Source organism: Chaetura pelagica, unplaced genomic scaffold, assembly GCF_000747805.2.
Source record: "Chaetura pelagica isolate M959 unplaced genomic scaffold, ChaPel_1.0 scaffold20, whole genome shotgun sequence".
NCBI classification, from domain to species: domain Eukaryota; kingdom Metazoa; phylum Chordata; class Aves; order Apodiformes; family Apodidae; genus Chaetura; species Chaetura pelagica.
The window spans coordinates 2,884,436-2,910,349 of record NW_009951958.1 but is presented as its reverse complement, the minus strand read 5'-3'; the positions used below and the strand labels follow the sequence as shown (position 1 = coordinate 2,910,349).

The window sequence follows — 25,914 nt, the reverse complement described above, 5'->3', positions numbered from 1 at the left end:
TGAGTGTGCAGCCAGAGGCTTACACAGCGTGTGTCCTTCAGCTACCACAGAGACCTGACAGATAGCTGGTACAGTTTGATTAGTCATCTAAAACTGTTTCCTTGTATTTACTGTCCTTATCCTATGTGACTGCTTGGTACCTGGAGACACTTTACCAAATTGTCTAACAGAAATCAAATCGGTAAATTGCACTTAAATGTAAGTTCAGGTTTAATCTCTCGATCTGTAGAATTGTGATTTTTTTCAGTCTCAAGCATGGTAACTGGTATGGAGACGTGCTGCTATTACATGTGATATAATTCTAGTGCAGATCTCTCAGGTGTATTTATGCTGGTAGACTGCTGGTAGAAAAACCGGTAGAATGTTCCTGATCCTGTGGCTAAACCTGTTCTAAGTGAAACTACAACCTCAGGTGTTAACCAGGGGTCCACAAAGCCTCAGGCCTTTCTGACTTCAAGCAAGTTGTTCAATATTGAGTTGTGGCACCAGTGTGGCACAGCTAGGATGCATTACCTGGTTGGTGGCGAATCTCTCTGCATGCTCCTATTTTGTAGCAAATGAGCATTTGCAGTACGAGCAATTCTGGTCAGTAGTTATGGCAGGCAGTGGTGGTGTAGATATGAGGGTATTAAGAGGAGTGAGGGCAAAGTAGGCAAAAAATGGCATAGATATGCAGTGACGGGACTATAAAACGGCACACTACATTCAAGGTACATAAATGTACAATGGTTTATATGGCAGGTAGGTGAATCAGGGAGCAAAGGCAATTCTAGCTTCACCTGGAATTGGACACAGGATTCACCTGTTTTGTGGTTAATCACCCTGAAGACCAAATTCATTGTGATCTTGGCATTATGATAGATGATTAAATCATTAGCTTCTCAAAAAGTTGTTGTTTAAAAATGTATGTTAAATATCAAGAAACACTGGGAAAAGATCAGAGCAGGATTTGTATGATTGTCATGTTGTCTATATCATGGTTTGCTTATTTCTTGAATAACTTACACAGTTTTGCACTCACCTCTAGAAGGAAAATGTTTAGCGGAAGACGCTGAAAGACCAAAGTATAAAGCCATTTTCTTGTGAAGAGCAACTGGGTAAGGTGGGAACACCTTATTCTGGGAATGGGGCAGTGAAGACAGTAAAAAAGTTCTTGAAAATCCTGAGTGGCCTGGAGCTAGTTTGGGGGGCTAGTTTTTACTTGCTTCTTCCTGCACGTGAACTGGAGTCCATTAAACAAATCTGGGGGAAGGAAGAAAAAGCAAACTTCAAACAAAAAGGAAGATGTTTTATACAGTGGTTGTAAAAACTCTAGACTTTTTCTTTTGCCATGGGATGCTGCTGATGGAAATTTGAGAGGAAACTGGCCAAAAACTTCAGAGATCCATTGAGAGTTCTAAAACAAACAAGCCATTGCTGGGGGATCTCCTGGGGAGTGTTTCCTTGACCTGTCCTTACTGTTACCTGACTGTCCCTTCATTCCTGATGTCAGAGAGAATATACTGAGCTAACAGATCTGCATTATGAACCAATGCAGCTCTTAAATGCACATGTGAAGCTGGTTATGTTAGGAGTTAAGTGTGTGTGGAAGGTTGAAGCCTGAAGTTAGCTCCCAGTATATTTGTATAAGGAAGAAGCCTAGCATTTTTTGCATCACCAAAGAATTTTTTAATACTAAAAGCACTTCAGTTGTGCTATATATACTCTCCATCTAACAGGTTTTTACTAATGTATAAATAAGCATTTGACTCTGCATAGTACCACAATTCAATTTAAAATGCTGATATTTTTGTCTGTAACTTAAGTGAAGCTATTAAAGAATGTTCTAACCTAACATATGAGAAAGCATAGCCTCCTTATCACAATTAACATTTAAAGTTCATAGACCTTCCTAAGAGAAGGCTTTTGCTTTCCACCATAAAGCCTGATCAGCAGTCTCATACATGTTTTTTTAGTAACACAGTAATATTGAAGTCCAGCCTTTTTCAGAAAGTGATTTGCTTGTCAAGCTAGCAAGAGGCTTTTTCTTGTATATGCTCTGTCTGATCTTTTTGCTTGTCAAAGCAGACATTTCCTTTATGCTAAAAATAGCGAAACAAATAGCTTAAGCAGCATTAAAACCCAAGAGGGAGATTATTATTTAAAAAAAAAAAAAAGACTAGGATGTGCTTTCTAGGAATCTTCTGGAAAGGGTTTGCAGGATTCAAATGATCCAGCTTTGACCAGTTGCATAAGCTTCCAGGAAACTATTCTATATGGTGTAAGTCTTAAAGAGGACGCAGGAACTCTTCTTCACCTTTGGTAGCAATAGTCTTTATCCACATGTGGAAGCCAGCACTGTAGCAGCCTGAAAAGACATGCTCACCTTTTAGCTGGAATGAAAAATATACTAATTAGAAAATAATTTCTTAGACTGGGTAACAAGTTGTTTTAATTTTATCATTTGGACTGTGTGAATGACTTTCAAGTATTTGCTGAATTGCAGCTTCAGCATCTGCCAGACTTGTTGGGCAACTGTATTAAAACTGTATTCTCCATGTTTTGGCTTCTAGCCCTGCATGTTGCCTTTTAGTGGCCTCCTGCATACCTGTTTGAGCCATGTGTCTTTCATGTCAGTAGCCATGAGTCCATGATACAACCACCTTCTTGAATATGAGAACCTGGCTTTGTCCTGTTAACCAGCAGGATTGTCTCTGTCTTCTGGTGTGAGGATACTGGCCTTGCTGCCAGCTACACTGTGTGGCTTCTGTCTCCATTCTTGGCCCAGTGAGCAACTACAGGTGACTCTTCCCACGCAATAACTGCATGGCAGTCTCAGACTGTGTGCTGCCTCTGTCTTAATAGGTTTGGTTATGGAGACTTATCTTGGAAGTAAACGGAATACTTGTATCCTGAAGGTATAAAGTATCACTAATGGTAATGGAAGAAAAACATGTTTGAAAAACTTCTCTCTGCTAGATGGAGTCTTGGCCATAAAAAATGTTGATGGCAGTCCCAAGTGAAGCCATTGACAAGTGGCAGGAGGTAGCCTGTTAATAGCCATCTGGCAAAATGTGGGAGTAAAAGCCAGGAAGCTCCCTACTGAGCTCTGGGGAAACTGCTCATCTGTTGGTTCTTGCTATTTTGACTTAGCTGACTTTTTTGTTTCCTTTTAACAAGCAGAAGCAGCTGTCTGGTAGCTGAAGACCTATAGCAGAGAAGTGTGTGTAATATTACTCTCTGAGAGTTCATTAGGTGTCACTCAAAATGTTGGTGTAAAAGCTTATGAAACTTGAAGTTTCTTGTTTGTCATTCTGAAATAAAAAGTAGTGTCTGTGCTATAAGTCTTGTTTTAGCACAGAGCTCATGTCTGCAGTAGTTCCTTAAAATAGGTGGACTAGTTTCTTGAACATAACTTCTAGAGGATATGTTACTCTTAATCCTCCAGGCTTCTATGCTGGAAGTTCTTGTGTTCCTCTGATGTGTGTATTTCTTTTGTATGCTTTTTCTCTGACCTTTGAGGTGATCTGAGGCTAGGTCACTTTATCTTTGTCTTTTCTGTGCTCCTGAGCAAACAAATTGGGTCACTGTCAGCATCTGTCTTGAGGCTAGCTTCTTCTTATCCTTTCCACCCACCCCAGACAAGTGGGTGTAGGCTCACCCACCCTAACAGCACTGTGGAGATGGTTGGTTATCTAAGGTTCTGCAGTGCCAAAGCTGCAAAATGCTTATTTGATTGTCCTGAGACAGGCACAAGGCCTCTGTTGTGTTTGTAGTGCTCTTCTCTGGACTAAGTCAACCAAGCAGTTGCTAGAGTGGGTATTATGACTTGGACCTAAGTGAATAGGAGTATATATGGCTACTGGAATGGGATCTGGTGAACTGTATATTAAAAAAAAATCTCTGCATCAATAATGTCTACCAGCTTTGTAGTTCTCTTCCTTTGTAATACCTGAGGCACTAGTCCCTAGTTTCAGCGGGTCATGGTTAAGATCTCCCACTCCAATGGCACCTTGTGGTCAAGCTGCTCTTAGTTTGGAGTCTGAAGTGTTACTCAGTACTGCTGCTAGGGATCAGGAAAAGCTGTAACATTGCTATATAAAAACTATGTAAAAGTGGTAATAAACCAAGGTATACTTGCTGCAAAGAACCTCACGCCTTACAATGGTAGGCTTGGTGACATCTCAAACACTTGTGTGAACCATGTGCTAACTATGAATTGCATCTGATTTATATCATGGTCACTGGGGAGATAAACACTTAATAGTAGATAATACAGGGTCTTTGATTTGCTTGTGGTTCCAGGTCTGTTCTGTTTTTTTCCTCACATTCAAGGGATAGGCCAGACACTATTAATACTTGAGCCTTGGTCTATCCATGCTGATGAATGGAATGCGAAGTAAACCTGCATCTATTTCAGAGCTAATTTGAAGCTTTGGTCCTGGCTACAAATTGCAGTCCCATTCAGAGCCTCACATGTTACAGGATGCATGGTAGCTGCATGTTCTCACCTAGACCTAAGCTTTCCAGTTGTTTCAGACAAGCTCAGGAAGCAGCTCAGCTGGGCCTCTTGTCAGGATTCCAGTGGTGGCTCCTTAGGGCTGGACTGAGACAGTTGGTTCCTCATGGGCTTGCTCATGGGCTTCCTCATGGGGTCCTTGTTACGATGTGCCCTGAGGAGCAGTTCTGCAGCAAACATGAGGGAGTGCTGATCTGGAGAGACTGGCATGTAATTAGGGCTTAATTCTGTTGTGGTATTTACAGTCTGTACTGTGCATTGGAACACACACTTTTCCATGTAGAAGCCCAGCAGATAAAAAAGTTTCTATGTCACTGCAGCAATAAGCCACTTCCCTCCTATTTGAAGTAAAACAATGTTTCTCATAATCCTCTAAGCAAGGAACTCTACTCTCTCCAGGATGTCTGCATGAGATTCCATCATCTGAGCTGCTCTTGTCTCTAGCTGCCCTGCCAGGCCTTAGCCATGTGCCAGCCTGGCCAGATGTAACAAGATTAATTAGGTGAATCATAGAATCATAGAATCTTAGGGGCTGGAAGGGACCTCGAGAGATCATCTGGTCCAACCCCCCTACCAGAGCAGGGTCACCTAGAGTACATCACACAGGAACTCATCCAGGTGGGTTTTGAATGTCTCCAGTGAAGGAGACTCCACAACCTCCCTGGGCAGTCTGTTCCAGTGCTCTGTCACTCTCACAGTAAAAAAATTTTTTCGGATATTCACCTTGAACCTCCTATGCTCCAATTTACACCCATTACCCCTTGTCCTATCACTGGTCATCACTGAGAAAAGCCTAACTCCGTCCCCCTGACACTCACCCCTTACATATTTGTAAACATTGATGAGGTCACCCCTCAGTCTCCTTTTCTCCAAGCTAAAGAGACCCAGCTCCCTCAGCCTTTCCTCATAAGGGAGATGTTCCACTCCCCTAATCATCTTCGTAGCTCTGCGCTGGACTCTTTCGAGCAGTTCCCTGTCCTTTTTGAACTGAGGGGCCCAGAACTGGACACAATACTCCAGATGTGGCCTCACCAATGCAGAATAGAGGGGGAGGAGAACCTCTCTTGACCTACTAACCACACCCTTTCTAATGCACCCCAGGATGCCATTGGCCTTCTTGGCCACAAGGGCACATTGCTGGCTCATGGTCATCCTCCTGTCTACCAGGACCCCCAGGTCTCTTTCACCTACACTACTCTCCAGCAGTTCAGCCCCCAACCTGTACTGGGACATGGTGTTGTTCTTCCCCAAATGTAAAACTCTGCACTTCCCCTTGTTGAATTTCATCATGTTTCTCCCCGCCCAACTCTCCAACCTATCTAAGTCTCTCTGAATGGCAGCACAGCCTTCTGGTGTGTCAGCCACTCCTCCCAGCTTAGTGTCATCAGCAAACTTGCTGAGGGTACATTCTATACCCTCATCCAGGTCGTTGATGAAGATGTTGAACAACACCGGTCCCAGTACCGACCCCTGTGGGACTCCACTAGTCACACACCTCCAACCAGATTCTGCCCCATTGACTACAACTCTCTGACTCCTTCCTTTCAACCAGTTCCTAATCCACCTCACTTCCTGATCACCAAACCCATACCTGATCAACTTTTCTACAAGGATGCTGTGGGAGACGGTGTCAAATGCTTTACTGAAATCAAGATAAACCACATCTACCGCTCTACCATCATCTATCCACCTAGTAATTTCCTCATAGAAGGCTATGAGGTTAGTCAAACATGATTTACCCTTGATAAAACCATGTTGACTGCTCTTGATGACCCCCATGTCCTTGATGTGCCTGGAGATAGTGACAAGAACAAGTTGTTCCATCACCTTTCCAGGGATGGAGGTGAGGCTGACCGGTCTATAGTTACCCGGGTCCTCCTTCTTGCCCTTCTTGTAGACTGGAGTGACATTTGCTATCCTCCAGTCCTCAGGCACCTCACCTGTTGCCCATGATTTACTGAAGATGATGGAGAGTGGCCTAGCAATGACCTCCGCCAGCTCCCTCAGCACCCTTGGGTGCATTCCATCTGGACCCATTGATTTATGGATGTCCAGATTACTCAACTGATCCCTAACCCAATCCTCATCTACCATGTCAAACTCTTCCTCTATCTTGACTTCTTCTGGGGCTATATGAATCTGGGGCTCATAGGGAGACCCTGCAGGAGTGAAGACAGAGGCAAAGAAGGCATTCAGCACCTCTGCCTTCTTTATATCCTCTGTCACCAGGGCTCCCACCTCATTCCTCAATGGGCCAATATTGCCTCTATTGCTAGTTTTGCTAGCTATGTATTTGAAAAAGCCCTTTCTATTATCCTTAACCTGACTTGCAAGGTTAAGTTCCAAGGAGGCCTTAGCTTTCCTAATTGCCTCCCTACATCCTCTGACAACAGTCCTATATTCCTCCCACGTGACCAGCCCCTCCTTCCATGATCTGTAGATTTTCCTTTTCCACTTAAGTTTGCCCAGTAGTTCCTTCTTTAACCATGCAGGTCTCCTAGCACCCTTACTAGATTTCCTAACCATTGGGACGCTCTGATCCTGTGCTTGCAAGAAGTGGTCCTTGAATGTTGACCAGCTATCTTGAGCTCCTTTATTTTCTAGCACCCTGTCCCATGGGATTTCCCTTAATAGATGATTGAGGAGACCAAAGTTTGCCCTGTGGAAGTCCAGGGTTCTGGTCCTGCTGGGTATTTTGTTCCTTCCACACAGGATCCTGAACTCCACCATCTCATGATCACTGCAGCCAAGGCTGCCATTGACCACCACTGCTTCAACAAGGCCCTCCTTGCTGGTTAGTACAAGATCCAGCAGCGCTCCTTTTCTAGTCGGCTTGTCCACCATTTGCATTAAGAAGTTATCATCAATGCACTGGAGGAACCAAGTAGCCAACACGATCGGACTTTCAGGAATATCTCTCCATGCCCTCCAGTTTTCCCTCTCTGCAGTCTGCTAGAGTTCATTATTCTGGAGGCATCAAAGTGTGTGCTGTCAAATCCTCACCACTGCAGGCATTGTAAGAATTGTCTTCTGGTTGAGGATGTGTGTGACAAGGTGTCTGTGCCCTGACTGGTAGCTAGCAGGTGTGAAAGTCTGTGCATGTTGTACTGCTTGTTGCCATGCAGCCTACTGATACATGCCCTCTCTTGCTTCAGGTCTTAAGCAACATGGGAAGAGAAGACTAAAGTTCCATCATGATCGGAGGCTTATTCATCTATAATCACAAAGGAGAGGTTTTAATCTCTCGAGTCTACCGGGATGACATTGGGTAAGTGCTTCTGTTGCATCCCTGGTCTTTGCATTTCAGTCTTATTTTGGTGTGGACAAACACCCAGAGCTGCTTTGTTCTGCATTAGCTGTGCATGCACGCAAGGCTGCAACTCAACTTGCTGCTCTAGGCTTAATTCAGAAAAAAGCGTGCTTGTTAAGCCCTGGTCACCTACAGATGATAAAGGATGGCCTACTTGACAAATCTGGGACTTTCTTTTGGGTGGTAGAGATCTAACTGTTGTTCCAAATACTTCAGCAACACAGACTGCCAGTGCAGGAGACTGCCAGCCTTGCTGCAGTCATTAAAACTTTATGGGAGCAGTAATGTGGGAACTGCCTGCCACACTCTCTAGCCAGGGCTCTGGCATTAGTTTCAAACACAGATGTCTAGCATCAAGTACAGGCATGCAGGAGACAGACTGTGGGTCTGGGAAAGTTATGTCTGCAAGCAGTCTCGTAGTAACCACAGCTGTACACTTAAAGCTGGCATTCTGTCCCCCAACTTTGTATGGCAGCCTTGTATATGAAAAGCTCGCATTCATTGGTAATTAAAGTTGTGGGAAACACTAAAAGCCTTCAGTTGATTGTAGATGTCTAGTTGCACAAGTGTTAAAATGCTCACATCTATACAATCTTTAGGCTGATAAATCCCAAAGTTTGGTGTCTTACAGGCAGAGAATGTTGCTGTAGGGACCTGATATCAAGTGTTGATGATACTTGGACTGAAAGCCCTAAGTGGCTTTCTTGCACAGCACTACTCTTTCTCGTGAGTTTTCAATAGTGTTAAATATTAGGTGGAAGTTAGTGATTTAAGTTAATGGAGTTAAAATATAGTTAATGGAAGCAGGGTTGTGCTAGATGTTAATTTAAAGTTCAATGGGAAAGATCCTTCAGGCCAGTTTAGGAAAAAATAGTTTGTTCCAGGTCTCCATAGTGGTAAGATGTACTGTAAAATAACACGTTGCCATGAATTACAAAATACTGTCATGCCAGTCTGCCTTCAGACTTCTCTAGTCTGAAGAGCATGTCCCTTCTGCTGATGGATTATCTAGTGGAGGTTAAAAGTTGAGGTGGAACTATTAGCTTGTCAAGGCTTGCTGTGTTTCATAGGTGGAGTAGCAGACAACAGTCTGCAACCAGGCTTTGCCTCCTGAGCTTTAAAGCTCTTTGCTTGTTCTAAGTCTGCAAAGGCAAAGCAGCGGTTTAAGATTGACTAAGTTATCAGAGGACTACCACACAGAGCTGAGCCAAGCAAACATTGTATTTCTGAAGCAGAAGACTGCTGGCTACGAAGTTTTGGCTTTCTTCTGCTGTACTAACTCATTTAAGCCTTGAATATGTATTAGCTGAAGCCTTTCAGAGCAATTCATAGTCCAGATCTCACTTTGCAAAGTTCCGCTGAGTAGACATCACTGTGACTGAGCCAACCCAATCTGGATTACAGATAAATTTGAGCCTATGTTGCATGGGAAGGTAGGGACAAGACTACTGCAGTTTCTGGTAAGAATATTAATTTTTTTCTGGCTTGCAAACTTAAAGCACTTAGGACTGTGCTTGAACTGATACTTGTTCAAGAAGGCCTTTAAATTAAAAGGGCATTCTGGCTGTGGAGATAACTACTTCACTCCTCAGTTAATATTTTTAACATAGTGATCTTCTGTAGCTTTTTATCTTGGCTCATTCCTGTGTATAGTGAGTGGCTTGTGTTCAGTACGTGGTAAAGTACTTCCTGCCAGCTGGCCAGGCAAAACTAGAAAATGGGATTTCCTCCCTGATCCAATCTTTTTCATTTGGCAAAAGGTGCCAAAATTTCAAGTGTTCTCTAGGACTTCAGGAGTCAGTGTTCTCTTCAGTGAAATCCTCCATTCATTTCCTGTGAAAGTGCCAGTCTTGTGACTCAGGTGGAGTTGGTGCTGGCTTTTAACCAAGTTTCTCACCCAGGGTGTTGGATTCCTTCTGAAACAGGCTTTCAGAGCTGGTTTGGAATTATTGATGTCTAACCTTACAAAACAAGGTGACTTAAAATGGCTGTGTCTGATCTTGTGGTGTAGTCAAGTAACAGAATCTTAAGCTCTATAGCAAGCAAGTGGAGTTGGATATCTGCCATTTTCTATTCTGAGCAGTAGCATCAATACCAGGTCTGCTTAAAAGCTTTTAGTATCCTAACCTTCAAAGGGAGGTAGAGAAAGAAATAACCATCATACTCTAGCTTGTATTGATCTCTGTAGGAGTTCTGCTTCTAACCAAACAACGAGGTGATAGATTTCTAGAACATTTTAAAATTCCTAAACAATAGATCTGAGGTGCTGAGGGCTGAGCCCATGCAGCTTGTTGGTAGGTAGGTGAAATGGGAAGTATAGCTGCTGCCTATCTTCATGTGGGTTCTGAGCAACAGACTCTTAAGAATCCTTGGTCTTGGCACTTACCTTTGGCATTCTGATGCACTGGGAGAGATTTAAGGTTGTCTTTGGTTAAGAGAACCCCTCCTCTTATACATTCTTAGGGTCTACATAAGCACATGCTAGCTTAAATGTTAATGAGCAAAGTGGTGGTCAATGAAGAAAGCCTTTCCTTGACTTTGTTAAGGGCAGAAGCACCACAACAATTGGACTTTCTTTGCTTGCAACTTAGAATGGCTTCAGTGCATGTAGTGCATCTGTCCATACAGCAGCTAGCTGCATGCATAAGCAGCCTCTTAAAAAAACAAAAGCAAAGCGCTCTGCATTTAATTCAGGACACCATGGAGGGCTCTATTGCCATCTTCAAGTGCCTTGTTCTTCAGTGACATAGTCATTGGGAGAGCCTACCTGCATTAAAGAATGTAGCTACTTAATAAAAATAAGCTATTTGAAACCAAGCAGCTTACATGACAGACTGCATGTACTTTAAATGTAATAGCCATTTGATTTCTGAGCTTCTAATATATCACTTTGGCTTCATGGCTCTTGATCTGTAAGGAAAAAGTGCAAGCTGGATAGAGCAGTGTCTGAATCTGTAGGATGTGCCTTGTCTCTCCAGATGTGCTCCAGCTCTATCAAACTTGCTATATTTCCTGTTGGCTGGATGAAGCCAGAAAGCATCAACCCAAATAGCTTCAAATGAGAAGTACTGCCATAAACATGCGCAGCCAGATCTGCAACTCTGTTCTGAGGCAGGTTGGAAAGAAGATACCTGATACTCTGTGGTCACCAGGCAGTGCTTCGTTTTGAGGCTTTGGGGTTTTTCCCCTCCAAGGCCTGCCATATGTGTTAGCAAAGCAGACTGTGTATTGCTGATGTAAGAAGGATGAAGCTCATCTGGACTAAATGCCCAGTTAGCCCTAAAATTCAACCAAACATAAGTCTGTCAATGCTGGCAGCTTGACCACGGCACATCAGCATCGTACCTTGAGGGCTTATTTGCTGCCAAGCTTGTTACTGTCCATCCGATACCACCTTTTGTGCCCAGGAGCAGGGGGAGGGGGCGCTATTTGGTCTCTCCTTATCTCTTTGGATTCATTGTGCCTTGTGTGTGTGTTTCTAACCCTTTCTCTTGTTGCTGTCACTCCTCCTTTCTCCGCTGGCGCCATTTCTGTCCATCCCATCTCATTGGCTGCTGTAGCAATAGGTAAGAGACGCGTGGTAGGCCATGACTGGCACTGCACAGTGGGCAGTTGGTGTGCTGGAAAAGCCTTGCCAACATGAGGCTTCTCCTCTAGTGTGCACCAGTCTGGTTGCTGGTTCTGGTACTAGTTCTAGTGGGTTAGAACTTGAGGCTGGGAGGGCTAGTGCTCCAGAACAAGCTGAACTTTCTTTACAAGGCTTACTGGAGGGGAAGAATGGAGCTTCAGATATTGTTATTTGATAGTAGATGAAATTACTTTCTTATGGAAAAACTAAGATGAAAATGAAAAATTAACTCAAACTTGCAAACCTTTTGGGAGAATAAAATCTGAAAAGTATTTCAAGGCCAGAATTTGACTTATGGGGGAGTGTGTTTACTCATGAAGTTTCTACTTATGTGCCCAGACATTCATTCAAGGAGCAAAAACCTGCTGTGGTAGCTTGTGTTCCATCGATTATCCTTTGTTTTCAAACTTGGAAGTGTCTGCTGGTTTGTTGACAACTCTCAATGCTTACGAATATTTGTATGCCTGTATCCTTGCTTGCAAGGATGATATTACTGCCTGCTTTCAAACATGGTTCTGAGTAATCAGTACCATGGCCTTGATGCTGCAGTCAGCAGACCCCCTGTTCTCCACAGTGTCAGAGAGTAGGAATAATAAAGCACAACTAGACAAGCCTTGGCTTGGTGTGTTGACTTGCTTTAAGTCTCAGTCTTGCCATATAAAGCACTTGGACTTCCTTCCAGTGTTCTTAGGATTGGTGGATTTTAACTTAATCTGGGGAGTTTATTCTGACTTGTAGCTGTGGGATAAGGACACTAGTGTCGAAGAGCTGGTGTCCGGCATGTCACTCGGACATCTCTGTTTACCCAGGAGAGATTTTTTCCCTGTCACTAATATATAGATAGTTTGCATCAAAGATGGGAGCATCTAGGGGAAGCTTGCACAGCACCTTTCTGGGACTGTGCAGAACCTCTTTACTGCAAATTGTGCTGGACTATCCAGTGCACATAATGCAGTGCTGCCAGATCATTGCACTGGGAGGACCCTAAGTCCATGTGCAAGAGACCTGAAGCTTAGCTAGCTTGAAGAGGACACATGTAACTGGAAACCCAAAAATGTTCTTAATCCTGCTTGCTCCTTTGAGGCTGCCCTCCCTGGTATGTGGGGTATGGAGGTGAGGTGGGTCTGGAACTAAAGCTCCCTTTTGTGGTGTACTGGGACTTTGACATCTGTCAGGTGACCTGGGTAGGTTTTGCTGTTTTCTTCCTCAGTGGTATGTCTAGGAGGACCTACCATCGACAGACATCCTGGGAGACCACAGCTTGCTTTGGGGCAAGAGTATGAAGGCCTGAGCATGCAGAGTAGACTAACTAGGTGTTTGGTCAAAACTGGTCTCTTCTCTGAGCCATAAGCTGCTACTGTGTTTGTTCCCAGCTATAGCAATCAACTGGGAGTGCTAGCAAAATTAATTAAAAGCAAGGTTTTTTTGTCTGACTCCAGATTGGAGGTTAGCTTCTCCTTCTGACCACAGTTGCACTGTAGTCCAGATCTCCTCAGAGACCAGTAGCAGTCTGTGTCTCCTTTAGTTTATGCAGAATTTAATGTCTAACTCTGCTCAGAGCCTTCACTTGTCCCTCTTAGACACATCCCCTGACACACTTCCTAAGTGAGCTTGGTGTGTGTAGTTCAGTGTCCCACTGTAGCTGCAGAAGCAGAACTGTGCAGCCAGCTTGTTTTCATGTGTGCTGTGCTAACTGGTGCTAACCTACCCTTGGTGCTGATCTCCTAGGCGGAATGCTGTGGACGCCTTCCGCGTCAATGTCATCCACGCACGGCAGCAGGTGCGCTCGCCTGTCACCAACATCGCCCGCACAAGTTTCTTCCATGTCAAACGTTCCAACATCTGGCTGGCTGCTGTCACCAAGCAGAATGTCAACGCTGCCATGGTGTTCGAGTTTCTTTACAAGATGTGTGACGTGATGACTGCCTACTTCGGGAAGATCAGCGAGGAGAACATAAAGAACAACTTTGTGCTGATCTATGAGCTGCTGGATGGTGAGATGTTTCCCTTATCTGCTATGTGGTGTAGTAATAATCCTTGAAGTATTTTTAATGTGTTTGATAGGGTTCAAAATTACTTGTTCTGCTTACTAATGCCACCTGTATTGTAAGTGTTGGAAAGATCTCAAGCCCATAACCTAATGTTGATCATGGCTCGCTTTGCTGAGGTGTTGGGAGGTGTGCACTTGGATAAATGAGGCAACTGGTACTGAACTCCAGCTACTGAGCAGATCCTGTGTAGATGTAGGGCTGTCATTACACTGAGGTATCTAGAGGACCATCATTAGCACCTCTAAGGGCAGCCATCCTAGCTATGCTCAGGTGGCTCTAGCACTGTATGGCAGCAGTCACCCTAGGTGCTTGCCACTCCTGGGGGCAGTTTTGAGACAGTTGTTTGTTGTTTGTTGTTTGTTGTTTGTTGTTTGTTGTTTGTTGTTTGTTGTTTGTTGTTTGTTGTTTGTTGTTTGTTGTTTGTTGTTTGTTGTTTGTTGTTTGTTGTTTGTTGTTTGTTGTTTGTTGTTTGTTGTTTGTTGTTTGTTGTTTGTTGTTTGTTGTTTGTTGTTTGTTGTTTGTTGTTTGTTGTTTGTTGTTTGTTGTTTGTTGTTTGTTTGTTTTTTTAAATCAATAAAACCCAACCTGTGTCCCAGCCAAAACTCCCCCAGTGATGCAGCTCTAAATTTCGCCACAGAATAATAAGTGTCCCTTCAGCTACTCCTGGTATCAGCCTGCCTGTGGAGATTGCCCTTGCACTGTCACTGTTTCATATAACATAAGCACTTTACATTAGTTATGCTTTGATTTGTTTTCCAGACAAGGCCCCACAAGTGTGGGGGAATTCTTAGCCAAGAATTCTGGAATTCTTAGCCAAGGGTCACAGGGACTGGTGGTCTCTCTGTTCCCTCTGGGCAGATTAAGAGACTACTGTTTATCTGCTTGGGTCAGTCACTGCTATCTTCTGGCAGGCACAGTGAAATGAAAACCTGCCAGCGTGGTGGTACTCAGTGTTCACATTAGTGCTCTTTTCTCCCCTCTAGATCTCTTGTGGGTTGTTCCCTTCCTCTTTGAGGGGAGTGGAAGTGCCCTGTCTGTAGTTAACATCTGTTTCACTCCCACACTGATCATCCAGTAGTGCCACTGCTCTGCTGTTGCTTTCTTTAGGTTTTGATTTTTTGTAGAATCATTAAGGTTGGAAGGGACCTTAAAGATCATCAAGTTCCAACCCCCCTGCCATGAGCAGGGAACCCTACCACTAGACCAGGTTGCACAAAACCTTGTCCAACCTGGCCTTAAAAAAACTCCAGGGATGGGACATCAACAACCTCCCTGGGCAACCCATTCCAGTTCCTCACCACCCTTATAGGGAAGAATTTCTTCCTAATATCTGACCTAAATCTCTCCTTTCTCAGTTTAAAACCATTACCCCTTGTCCTATCATTATCTTCTCCTCTGATGAAAGCCCCTCCAGGCCCCTTTTTTATTACATCTTTATAAGAAAATCAAAACGTAAAGAAAAATCGGTGAAGTTAGATTGTTCTGCTATGGATAAATGCTCTTTATTGTCCTGTGAATTTTTTTTTAGAAAAGCTTGGTATGCCCAAGCACATGGCTAGACTAGTCAACATCTAATCCAGAAGTGCAACTATGGTTAAAAAACATCAACCTAATCAGTTGAATGGCTTTCCATCACCCCTGCTCTCCAAAATACTGCACTGGGAAGTCAAGTTAACAAGGCTGTTCCTCTTTTCTTTGTAAGGCATGTTCTAGCAACTTATCTAGAGATTTAATGTGTAAGCAATGTCTGTGCACTGATTGGCTCTCTCTTTATAGGAATGGTTAGTATGGTTGGCATGTTTATACTTTGCACCTCTGAACTAACCTTCTTCTACCCTTCTGTAGAAATCCTGGACTTTGGCTATCCTCAGAACTCTGAAACAGGGGCCCTGAAGACCTTCATCACTCAGCAAGGCATCAAGAGTCAGGTAACTAGAGGAATGTGGGGTACAGCACTGCTCTGCTGGTTTATTTTCTGTAAACCTGTTCAAGAAAGTGTGGTCTAAATTACCAACTAACCATTTGACCTGTGCTGAGTGGAGGTGGCTGAGTAGATTGAGAGCACCCTGGCAGGAATGTTCCTCAGTGGCATCTCATTCTGGGTGTCTCTCTGCTTGTGTGACCTCATGTTTTCTGGCACATGGAAAATGTAGGAGGAAGGGCCCTGAGCTAGGATAGTGCCAGGCCCTTGCATGTAAATGATGGCTGCCTTCAGGCCCTGCTCTGTGTCAGCTGCTGACAGTGGATATGCTGAACCAGGAATAGCTCTTCTGTGTGTGAATCTTGCTGAGCCAGTCTGTTTTCTTTTGGCCCTCAGTGCTTTGAGCTGTCAGGCTTTCATGCCTGCTTTGTAATGAAGTCTTCTCCAGCCTTTTAAGTTTTTTTATCAGTCAAGAAGCTGATGTGACTCTACTGCCTGTAACATCTTTGCAGTTCAGTGTTAGTGCAGCCTGAGCTTTCTTACATTAGAAATTAGTATCTCTGCTGTGCATTTGGCACAATAATGACACTTGAAACAAAGTTTACATGGAGGTAGAAGATGGGAAAAAGACACTTTAATTGGACTCTTCTTAGGAAAGTGTTTTAAAACTAGATCTAATCCTACTCCAGGCTATGGTCCTCAAAACTAGGCTGCCCATCTTGGGCAGCTCATGCTCAGTCTCTGAAACCAAAGGACTTGTGCAGTCATTGTTTCTCATGTCCCCAAGGATTATTGCTCACCTTGTCCATCCAGTACAGCTATACAACTCATAGTGAGGACTTGGTCCTCTCCCCTCTGTAGCAGGTGAATCAGGAAAAAAAGCTGGGAACAGTCTGTACTGAGCTGGCTGCAGCGGAGATCTGGGTGAAGCTTCAACCCAGAGGTACAAACAGAAGCAAAGTGCTTAACAGGAGCCTGCCTGGTGACTGTTCTTGTTTAGGTTAAGCAGATGTCAAAGTCTCTGGAGACTCTGTTTCAACTCTGTTTATCAGCACTGACTTCCTTAGAACTTTAAAAACTTTTAATCCACTAGAAGCAAGACAAGCTGCATCTCACAAGAAGGAGGTGAGGGAGAAGCTGCCCCTGAGCGATATATTTCCTGCTAGAGCAGCAAACTGTTTTGCAAGAGGATGTGCATATGTCAGTGACCAGATGTGAGTGCATCCGGTCTCAGTCCCCCACCCCGAGCCCTAGTGTAAATTACTCTGGCCTTCTGCAGTCTGGCATTTTGGGCAGTCAGCACTCAAGGGAGCTGAGTCAGCTCCCATTCCTAGGAAAACTCAAAACTAACCACCACCCTCGCTTCCTTCCCTAGCTCTTTGGGTTTTTTTTTGCTTTTGTCTGTTGTAACAAGCTCTTATGCTGTTTTTGTGTAAAGCACTGTCACAGCATCTTGCTTCATACAACAGCAGGTTTAGTCCTTCCCTTACAAAGAGGAGTTTAGATTTCAGCTTTGCATAAGTAAGCAGTTACTCTGCTTTGTGTTTGAATTTTGTACAGCCCAATTCAAAAAGCAGAAGTCATCCTTTCCAGGCACAGTATAGCAAGGGCAACAATTGAAACAGTACTGGCCTTATTTCCTTGTCTGCTTTCTATGCTGGTACATCTGGCCTCCAGCTCCTCCTTCACTTATGGCCAACTTCTGGCAGGTACCTTGGACCAAAATCTGGGGCTGGGTTGCCTCTCATCTGAGTTCCCTTATCCCTGGTTAGTTTCTAATGGTAAAATCCTTGTGCTTGTGTCCTGTGAAATTTAAGGAGCAAAATCTACTGTTATAGCAGAACTTCCAAACTCAACTTTCCAACTTTGTCCTCAAGGAAGGATTTGAGTCATACTGAGCCTGCTGTGCTCTGAATACCCACCCTGTGGCTACAGTGGTCTTTCCAGGACTGGTGATCTTAGAATATGAGATAGTGAGACAGGCTTTTTTTTTTTTTTTTTTTTTTTTTGTTAAGTGCATCAGATGTTGCTGCGCTGCCTGCCAAAGGAAATGCCCCCTTGTTCTGGGGTGATGTTGCACAGAGGTTTTAAAAGGTTCTGGTGTGCAACGTTGTATTCACTGCTAGTCCCTGCACATGAGGTAGCCTACTACCTGTTATCTAACAGGACTGCAGGCTGTGCTGTTGTCCTGTATCAGAACTGGTACAGGCATTGGCTCAGTTATCTTCCTCCAGCAGAGACAAAACCTGCTCTTACAGCTTGAGGTTGAACTGTACTTCCTGTGCTCAGTTCTTGCTTTTCAGATCCTGTCTGTATCTGTCTTGAATTCATTAGCTAGCTAAATGTTGTGATTTTTCTTCCCCTCCCAATTGCTTTCTGGGAGTGTGAGTTGGTCAGTTCTTAGTTACAATGTTTCCCCAAATGTTAGTGCTAATGTTACTTTTAAGAGTGGGCTGCCATCTGCTCGAAGAGCCCAGGAAACCTGCTCCTAGTTGTCTGCCCTTAATCTAGTCAGTGTTCTGGCAGTTGAATACTTTTGTCTTTGGCAAGAGCATGTGTGAAACCATGGTTTAAAGCTGAGGTCATCTACTGCCACCCTGTGGGCCCAGCACAAAGCTGCTGGGGCAGGACCTGCTTCTATGTTCTGCAGTCATGATGGAAGAGGCAGAATTAACAAGAATATCAGAGTTAAGGTGCCTTCAGTCCTGGGTGCCTAGTACTTCCCATAGTCTGGGCATCTGCCATGCTAAACACCCAGGGTTTGCTCTAGGAGTGGCAACATGAGTCTGCATAGGAAGGTTGCTGGGAGTGGTATTTGGCATGTCTGTCACTCCCTCTGTGCTATCTTGTGTTTGCATGGTGTATAATGGGACAAAGCTGAAAAGCCATTTCACTGCTGGGAGTGCTGGTTTTCCTGAGGGAAGGAAAAGGTCAAAGCCCCTCATCTTGTTTGTGCTAATTAGCTACCTAATTAATGATGATCTGACCTGCTTTGTTCATGTGCTGAGGTAGTCCTGAAGCCTAACCTGCCTCTTTCTCCCTTCCTCCCTTTTCTTGCTATTGACCTGCTTGCCTGTTAACCCTGTGTGTGCCACACTTGCTATACATCTACTTCTTGACTTTCTGCGTGTGACTGGACCCCGCCTGTAGCATCAGGTAGGAACCCTCCCTGTGTCTCTCAACACAACCCTTACTACTTCTAGCAGGCTTAGAGCTTGGAGGCTGTTAGAGGCGTGTTGGTATGTAATTCTAATTACTGCAGTCATTAAGAAGCTGTCTTTGGGTACCAGCTGTCTTGTGGGCCTGGGGTTTCATGTTGGATAAGGGTGTGAACTGGCCTGCCAGCTCCTTTTCTGCTTAACATGGATTGATGTGATGTTTTGATACTTTGAGACAGTTAGTCTAGAGGAGTCTAAGAGTGGAACTTACTAATGTTTTACAAATATCTGAAGGGTGGGTGTCAATAAGGAGAGATCAGTCTCTTTTCAGTTGTGCCCTGTTATAGGACAAGGGGCAATAGCCACAAACTGGAACATGGCAAGTTCCACCTCAATGTGAGGAGGGACTTTACTGTGAGGGTGATGAGCACTAGAACAGGCTGTCCAGAGAGGTTCTGGTGTCTCCTTCTCTGGAGACTTTCAAGACCCATCTGGTTGTGTTTCTGTGTGACCTGCCCTAGATGGTCCTGCTCTGGCAGGGGGGTTGGACTCGATCTCTAGAGGTCCCTTCCAACCCCTAATGTTTTATGATTCTGTGATCTAAATGCCATCAGTGAAGCCTGTGCCTCCTTGTACATAGATGTAGCCTACTGGACTAGCTAGCAAAATGGAAGAACCTTTCCTGCTGTTAAGCCAAATTTTTAGTTATGCATAGGTTTTGCTGTATTCAGGAGACAATGTTGAAATCACAGGCATGTCAGCGTCCAGATCTAAGTGTGAAAGGCAGTTGTGTGTAATAAATGGCAAGTGGTTGGTCTTAGATACACAGCAAAGTTTCTTGGTCTTTAAATTTATCTAGAGGTCTAAGGTGTAATTTCTTCCCTTCAGACTAAAGAAGAGCAGTCCCAGATCACTAGCCAGGTGACTGGACAGATCGGGTGGAGACGTGAAGGGATCAAATACCGTCGCAATGAACTCTTCCTTGATGTGCTGGAGAGTGTGAATCTCTTGATGTCCCCACAAGGTAAGTAGGAGGTGTTGAGCTTGCATTCTTCTCCCCTTCAAGGTCTGTGAGTGGGGACTTCTGTAAGTGTTCTGAACTGTGCTCTTCTCTACACCAGGTCAGGTTTTGAGTGCCCATGTCTCTGGCAGAGTGGTGATGAAGAGTTACCTGAGTGGAATGCCAGAGTGCAAGTTTGGCATGAATGACAAGATAGTCATTGAAAAACAGGGCAAAGGGACTGCAGATGAAACGGGGAAAAGGTAAGAGGCATTGGGATAAAAACCACCTGCCACCAGTGACTCATAAAAGGGCAGCACTTAATGCATTTTTTGGTCTGGCAGAGAAGCTGATCTCTTCCCTTCAGTGTTACTGCTAATTTTTCTTAGGGTAGGTCAGTTGTCATGCAAGCTACCAGCTGGAGGGCCTCAATACAGAGGGCTTTTTCTAAACCTCTTCAAGCATTAAGGTTCAAACATAATGTTATGTGGGGAGTTCTTGCAGCTGGAAACCCTTCCCCAAGATGGAATTTCCCAGAATTTGTGTCTCTAGCAGTTCTAATCAGTGCAGAGACTCTTACTCAATTAGGATGCAGTGGTAGTTCTGTCAAGGAACAGTCAAGGAACCATTCTGACCATAACCTGTTCTACCTGGGCTGTTCCCACAGACTAGAAGAGATGACAGACTAACAGTGGCTGAGCCCCTCCTGCTGACATGCAGGTGGTCAGTGGCCATGTGGATTGGAGGGTCATCCCTTCTGGGAACCTGGCTACCTTCCTTCCCAGCCACACCTCAGCCAGTGCCTACACTGAAGCTGAAAACAGGTCTTAGGCCTTTTGCAGCCTTCCTGCTTGGGGTGAAGAGATAAAAGCAAAGGGACTGTCACTTTTCTCTCACTAACCATTTGCAACTCAAATGTGTTTCTCTTGGTTGTTTTGGTTTTTTTGCTGACCCCAGTGAATTGGGAAGGTAGATAATCTGCTTCAGCTGTGTGCACTTTGCTCTCCCCCTGTCTCTTGCTTTGTGTGACTTGTGCATGTAACTTGGATCTCAGACACTTTCCATGGTGGTTCCTGTAAATGGAGCTGAGCTGCTATTTGCTTTTTCTCAGAACCAAGCCAAGAGCTGTCACTTCACTGTCACCTTTAAGCTGTCTCTCCTGTACCTGAATCTAGCTGGTAAAATAGATGAGTCTCAGGTGGCTCCCTAGTGGGGATATACTCTAGTGAAAGTGTCATCTCTGAAGTCAGTAACACTGTCCCAGAGCTTCTGTGCTGTGAGTCCCTTTGCCTGTAGATGTTCTGTTTTTCTTGAGTTAAGAGAAGCTTGATGGACAGGAACTTTGATTAGTGGTTCTCCAGTAGGCAAGAGCTTGAAAATATCACTCTCCAGAAGCATTTAGTTAGGAGGTCACCAAAAGTGACAGCTGTTGCCAGTTGGCATCTAGTGTGTGACAACACCAAACCCTGAGTAATGCTGTCTGAGACCTGAAGTGATGCTAAGCAGCAGGGTGTTCCAGCAGCTTTGCAAAGAATCAAACTAGTCAGACTGTCATCTGAGCAACAGATTAGCAAAGACTAACTCCCACTTCTGAAGGACAAACTACACCACTGAGCTGTGTAACTAAACAGCCAGTCAGCCTGGAGCCAGTCTGCTGTTTGTGCAGGAAATGGTGGTTCCTAGGACAGATGATCCTGCCTGTAGTGTGTACTCTCTCAGCACACTTGCATGGTTGTACCATTGCTCCCAGCAGTTGAGGCAGCCTAGATATCATAGTGCTGCACCTTCTCTGCCTCTTCTGTTGCTACCACCTTCTCATATTCTGGTCCCTCTCAGTGGCTGACAATTCTTGGCTGAGCTCAGGACCAGTGGCAAGGAAGGTGTTCTTGGAGACTAGAACCCAGCACAGGTTCAGTGCTGGCAGGTTAGGCTAGAAAACTTCAATGGACAGATTGTAGCTGTGTCAATTTCTAGAAGTGAGAGAGAGGAACTTTTGTGGCATAATATTATAGTCTTTTCCAAATACACTTAGAATCAAACCACCTGCTAGCAGTGTGAAAATCAACAGCTGTGAAGAGATTTCTGAACAGGAAGACCCTGAAGGTGGCATCTCCTGGCTCTGTCAGTGGCATAGCTTTGTGGACAGGAAAGTGTATTGTCCCCTTTGAACTCTGCTGCAAGAAGACTTGGGCTAGCAGAGTTGCCTTTGCAGTGCTGAGGAGCTGCTGGCAGGCAGACCCAAGCATTATGTTGCTGGCTGTGACAGAATAGTGCTCCTCTAAACTCTCCTCTCTGGTGAGAGGAAGGAGAGCATTATTTCAACCAAGCTTCCTGAAATATGATATTTGTGGTGGTGAGACAGTGGAAGTCTGAGCCAAGAGGCTGCTGCCCCCGTAATCTCTCCCTGCCTCCCTATTTCTGGAAGCCTGCGATGGCAACATGCTCTGTAGAGTAGTTTCTGCCTGGACAGACCCTGACTGCACCAAGAGACCAAGGCTGCATCCTGCACTTGTTTAACTGTGTCTTGTGTTTTTAGTGGCAAACAGTCAATCGCCATCGACGACTGCACGTTCCACCAGTGTGTGAGGCTCAGCAAGTTTGATTCTGAGAGAAGCATCAGCTTCATTCCACCAGATGGAGAGTTTGAGCTCATGAGGTACGGTGGTGGGGGGTGAGCAGGCTGGTGTTGGCACTGCTTGCTGTGACAGTGCTGTTGCTGCTCTCGAGCAGACTTGTAGCCCTTGAGCACCTCACTAAAATGCATCTGCCTCCTTGTTTTCAGGGTGGAATCCATAGCATGTTCCACAAATCCTTCTGTTACAAATTTAGTAGAAGTCCAGCTGCATGGTTTTCTTTGCCACAATCTTCATGTTAGATGTGGGTTTCCTTATCCTTTAGCTTGCTGTATCTGGTTTCTTTAGTGCTCAAAAGTGCTGTTCTTCAGCAGGGACCTTGAACAGGTTCCATTATCAGGAACCAGAGATAAAACTTGGGACTGAAGAAACCATTGCTGTCCTACAGCAGTACAGATCTTTGTTGCTTCATTCTGGGATGGCTCCTGCTCTGACTGGTGTTTCTAATCTGTTCCTGGTATGCAAAGGCTGTCTGTTTAGGAATGTGGTGCAATTTGAAGCTGTAAGGGAGTTAACTCGTCCTTGGAGTTCACTGTTGCTTCCATCCCTGCAGATACCGAACCACTAAGGACATTATCCTTCCCTTCCGTGTGATCCCACTGGTGCGGGAGGTGGGCCGGACCAAGCTGGAAGTGAAGGTGGTGATCAAATCAAATTTCAAACCTTCCTTACTGGCCCAGAAGATAGAGGTAAGATAATAAAAACCTACAGTCTCTTGTGTCTGGGAATTGTGCCTCTATGTTCCCTGCTGCAGAGTCCTCAGGGTTGAGTTCTCAGGCTTGTACAGGAGAAAATGAGTGATCTGAAAGATGTGTGGTGCTGCTGTGCAGTGGAAGGGAACTGCTGTAGAGTAGGGAGGTGGAAGTTTGTTTTCAATTGCACAGACTTTGGCAAAGGCCTCATTCCCTGCAGCAACTGCTCACTTTGTCTTGTCCCCTCTGAAAAGTTCATGTTCTTCTATCTGTGTGATCTGAGGGTATGTCAGAGAGGCAGCAGGCTAGGAGCTGTGTAAAGCAGGCTAAAGGGGTGGCTTGGTAGCTTGGTCCCCTTCTAGGAAAGGTTTAATGCTGCAAAGTTAGGCTGTGCAGAGTCTGCTGCAACCAGACTTCTCTGGCCAGCCTGGCATCCTTCCTCAGCTTAGCTGCCTGACACTAGCCAGGTTTCCTGCAGCCTGAACTGGAGAGCTCTGTCCAGTTCTTGCTGACTGTTGTGGATTCTGAAAATGTGTTTGAAACTTCACTTCGAAGCAAGGAACTGGAGGAGTAGCCTAGGATGCCTTGTAGCTGATGTTCTCTGGGTGCTGAGGTGGGAAAGAGAGATGGCCAAGGTGTCCAGAGCAGCTGGTCTTCCCCTGAGACTGCATTGAGTGCCCAGGCTGCAGGCTCCTTGCTCCTGCTAACCAGACTGTGCCTTCCAGGTCCGGATCCCAACACCCCTCAATACCAGTGGAGTGCAAGTCATCTGTATGAAAGGGAAGGCAAAGTACAAGGCCAGTGAGAATGCCATTGTCTGGAAGTAAGTGAGCATGTTGGCTGGAGTGCTGTAGGGGCAGGGCTGGGGGTGGCAGAGCCTGTTTCATGCTCCTGTGTGCCCTGAGCACATGTAGTGAAGGAGACGAACTCTGGCACCTTCTCACTTCTGATAGGATAAAACGTATGGCTGGAATGAAGGAATCCCAGATCAGTGCTGAGATTGAACTGCTGCCCACCAATGACAAGAAGAAGTGGGCTCGGCCCCCGATCTCCATGAACTTTGAGGTGAGTCCCTGTCTGCCTTCCAGGGTGTAGCTGACCTTAGAGCAGCTTTGTTGGTCCAAATCCTTCTGCCCTCATGGAGCTGTGCAGGTTTGAGTGCTCCATGTCCCCAGTTGACATGTGGGTCTTCCTAACATGAGGTCAGCCAGGTGGCAAAGCTAATGGAATAAAATTGCCCTTATAAAACCAGTAGAATCTGTCACTATGCGTGCAGGGAGTCATGAAGGGAACAGTGGCTCTAGAGATGGACACCAGGGGTCCTCTGTCATTTGTATATGGAGAGTATCTCACCCCCCCTGCTCCAATGCTCTCTTTTGCCTTTCCCTTTCTCAACAGGTCCCATTTGCCCCCTCTGGGCTGAAGGTGCGTTACCTGAAAGTCTTTGAGCCAAAGCTGAACTACAGTGACCACGATGTGATCAAATGGGTGAGGTACATCGGCCGGAGTGGGATCTACGAGACCAGATGCTAGCCCCAGCAGGCTGGTAGGCTCCCTCTTCTCCAAGCCATCCTCCTCCTCTCCTCAGTCTTCAACTACATTCAGAGAAAACATCTGCCTGGCCCCTCTACGCAGATTGGAAGCCCCCGTGGCTCACCTTGGGAGCAGACTCGCCTGCCTGTGCTCGGTTACCACCCACGCTGCAGTTCAGAACCCAGTGGCACGCAGGGGTGCACTCAGCCTCCTGCTCCCTGTCCCAGGGTGGGGAAGGGCTAGTCTAACTCCCATCCTCTCATGATCTTTCTAGGGAACGTCCACCATTAAACTCCTCTTCTGTTGGTGTCTCACTACTTGCATCATATCCTAGTATTTTTGAAGTTCTTGTGCATATGTACTCGTAGAATAGACCTAAACATAGACTGGACAAATCTGAGTTGAAGTTACCCTGGCTTCTGTACTAGCTATTGCTGTTGTGGTAGATGTTGCTGGCCAGTCTGAGATGCCTGGGGTGGTGAGTTTGTCAGGCCTGCACCAGAGGAGACGGTGGGCTTGCTGCATCTCACCACCACCTTATATTTCTTGCAAAGTTGTCAGTATAGAGTCCTGCTGTGGGAAGGTTTGTGACCAAAAAGGATGAGGGTTTAGGCTCTTGCTGGTGTGTATGTGGGTGGCACAGCATTTCAGGTCCTTAGAGCACTTACCCCACCTGCTGCTGGCTTGAGTCAGTCTGTCCTTTCCAAACAAAATGGAAACGTGGCCCCTGTGTCCCAGGGAGTGCCCGTCAGCTGAGCTCTGTCAGGATGTGAACAGGGTCTGTCCTCGGGAGTCTAAAATGCCATTGGCAGCAAGAGCCTCCTGCCCCCAGCCTGTCCTCTCCACTCCTCTACCGAATGCTTCTGGGCCATAGGAATGCTGCTGCTACCCACAATCCTGCTTCTGGTAGTGTGGTCTCCATTTTGTACACTTTGTGATTTGTCCAGCTCTGAATCTAATAAAGTATGTAGAATGGAGAATGCTGCCTGTGCTGCTGTTTGGGACTTGTGGTGCAGGAGCCAGGGCTGGTGCTGGGGTTTCTCAGGCCTTGCTCTTGTTGCTTCCCCAGCCCTGGGCTGCCTGGGGCTTAGTAGGTGGGAGGAACAAGCAATGCTTTTGCTTCCAGCAGTGCCAATGCTCTATTCCAGCTGCAGCTCCCTGGGGAAAGGAGGGTGTTCCGGGCTTCCCTGCCGTGCTGGCTCACTGAGAACTGCAGCTGGGCTGTCCTGACCCGGGCTGCCCTCTTGGTGCAAGGCCTGGCTTGGGTGGCTTTTCCTTGCGAGCAGCTCAAAACATTCCAAGGAAGTGTGTTGTTTGGGTTTTCTTTATCCTCTCCACTTGGTCCTGGGGCCGGGAGGGCTGGAATTCCGTGTGCGTTTCTTAACGGAGGAAAAGACAAAAAGCCAAACCCTCCTCCCGTGCGGGGGCTCCGCGCTGGGCTGTGCGGGGGGTCCCGGGGGTCCCGCGCCGCACGTGGCAGGGCCGGCCCC

The 25,914-nt window shown here is 45.6% G+C and overlaps 2 protein-coding genes across 5 annotated transcripts in view; both read left to right on the top strand.

Moving 5' to 3' along the window:
- The first annotated feature begins 7,646 nt into the window (after nucleotides 1–7,646).
- AP2M1 (adaptor-related protein complex 2, mu 1 subunit) lies at nucleotides 7,647–25,404 on the top strand. 4 transcript variants are annotated; one of them, XM_009999520.1, is made up of 13 exons: nucleotides 7,651–7,766; nucleotides 11,369–11,374; nucleotides 13,165–13,430; nucleotides 15,333–15,415; nucleotides 18,559–18,564; nucleotides 19,455–19,590; nucleotides 19,688–19,829; nucleotides 20,524–20,535; nucleotides 22,103–22,222; nucleotides 22,753–22,888; nucleotides 23,617–23,714; nucleotides 23,845–23,956; nucleotides 24,290–25,404. In XM_009999520.1, exons 1-13 carry the CDS (start codon nucleotides 7,693–7,695, stop codon nucleotides 24,422–24,424), a joined length of 1,326 nt encoding a protein of 441 aa, XP_009997822.1. In that variant the 5' UTR covers nucleotides 7,651–7,692; the 3' UTR covers nucleotides 24,425–25,404. The 4 variants fall into 4 exon arrangements, with proteins under 4 accessions (XP_009997840.1, XP_009997822.1, XP_009997830.1 ...); XM_009999538.1 differs by lacking the exons at nucleotides 18,559–18,564; nucleotides 20,524–20,535 and having other exon boundaries at nucleotides 7,647–7,766; XM_009999528.1 differs by lacking the exons at nucleotides 11,369–11,374; nucleotides 20,524–20,535.
- Nucleotides 24,891–25,914, top strand: part of ABCF3 (ATP-binding cassette, sub-family F (GCN20), member 3) — an 11,199-nt gene continuing 10,175 nt past the window's right edge. The window contains exon 1 of the mRNA XM_010000213.1: nucleotides 24,891–24,902. Within this exon, the coding sequence (XP_009998515.1) occupies nucleotides 24,891–24,902 (12 nt within the window). The remainder of the gene's footprint in view (nucleotides 24,903–25,914) is intronic.

What these genes read in the sequence shown, in the direction of transcription:
- AP2M1 (XM_009999520.1), top strand. Translation starts at nt 7,693, where the DNA reads ATGATCGGAGGCTTATTCATCTATAATCACAAAGGAGAGGTTTTAATC. An exon ending in TCTCTTGATGTCCCCACAAG is followed by an intron (nt 19,591 to 19,687) that starts GTAAGTAGGAGG and finishes TCTCTACACCAG; the next exon opens with GTCAGGTTTTGAGTGCCCAT. An exon ending in TACTGGCCCAGAAGATAGAG is followed by an intron (nt 22,889 to 23,616) that starts GTAAGATAATAA and finishes TGTGCCTTCCAG; the next exon opens with GTCCGGATCCCAACACCCCT.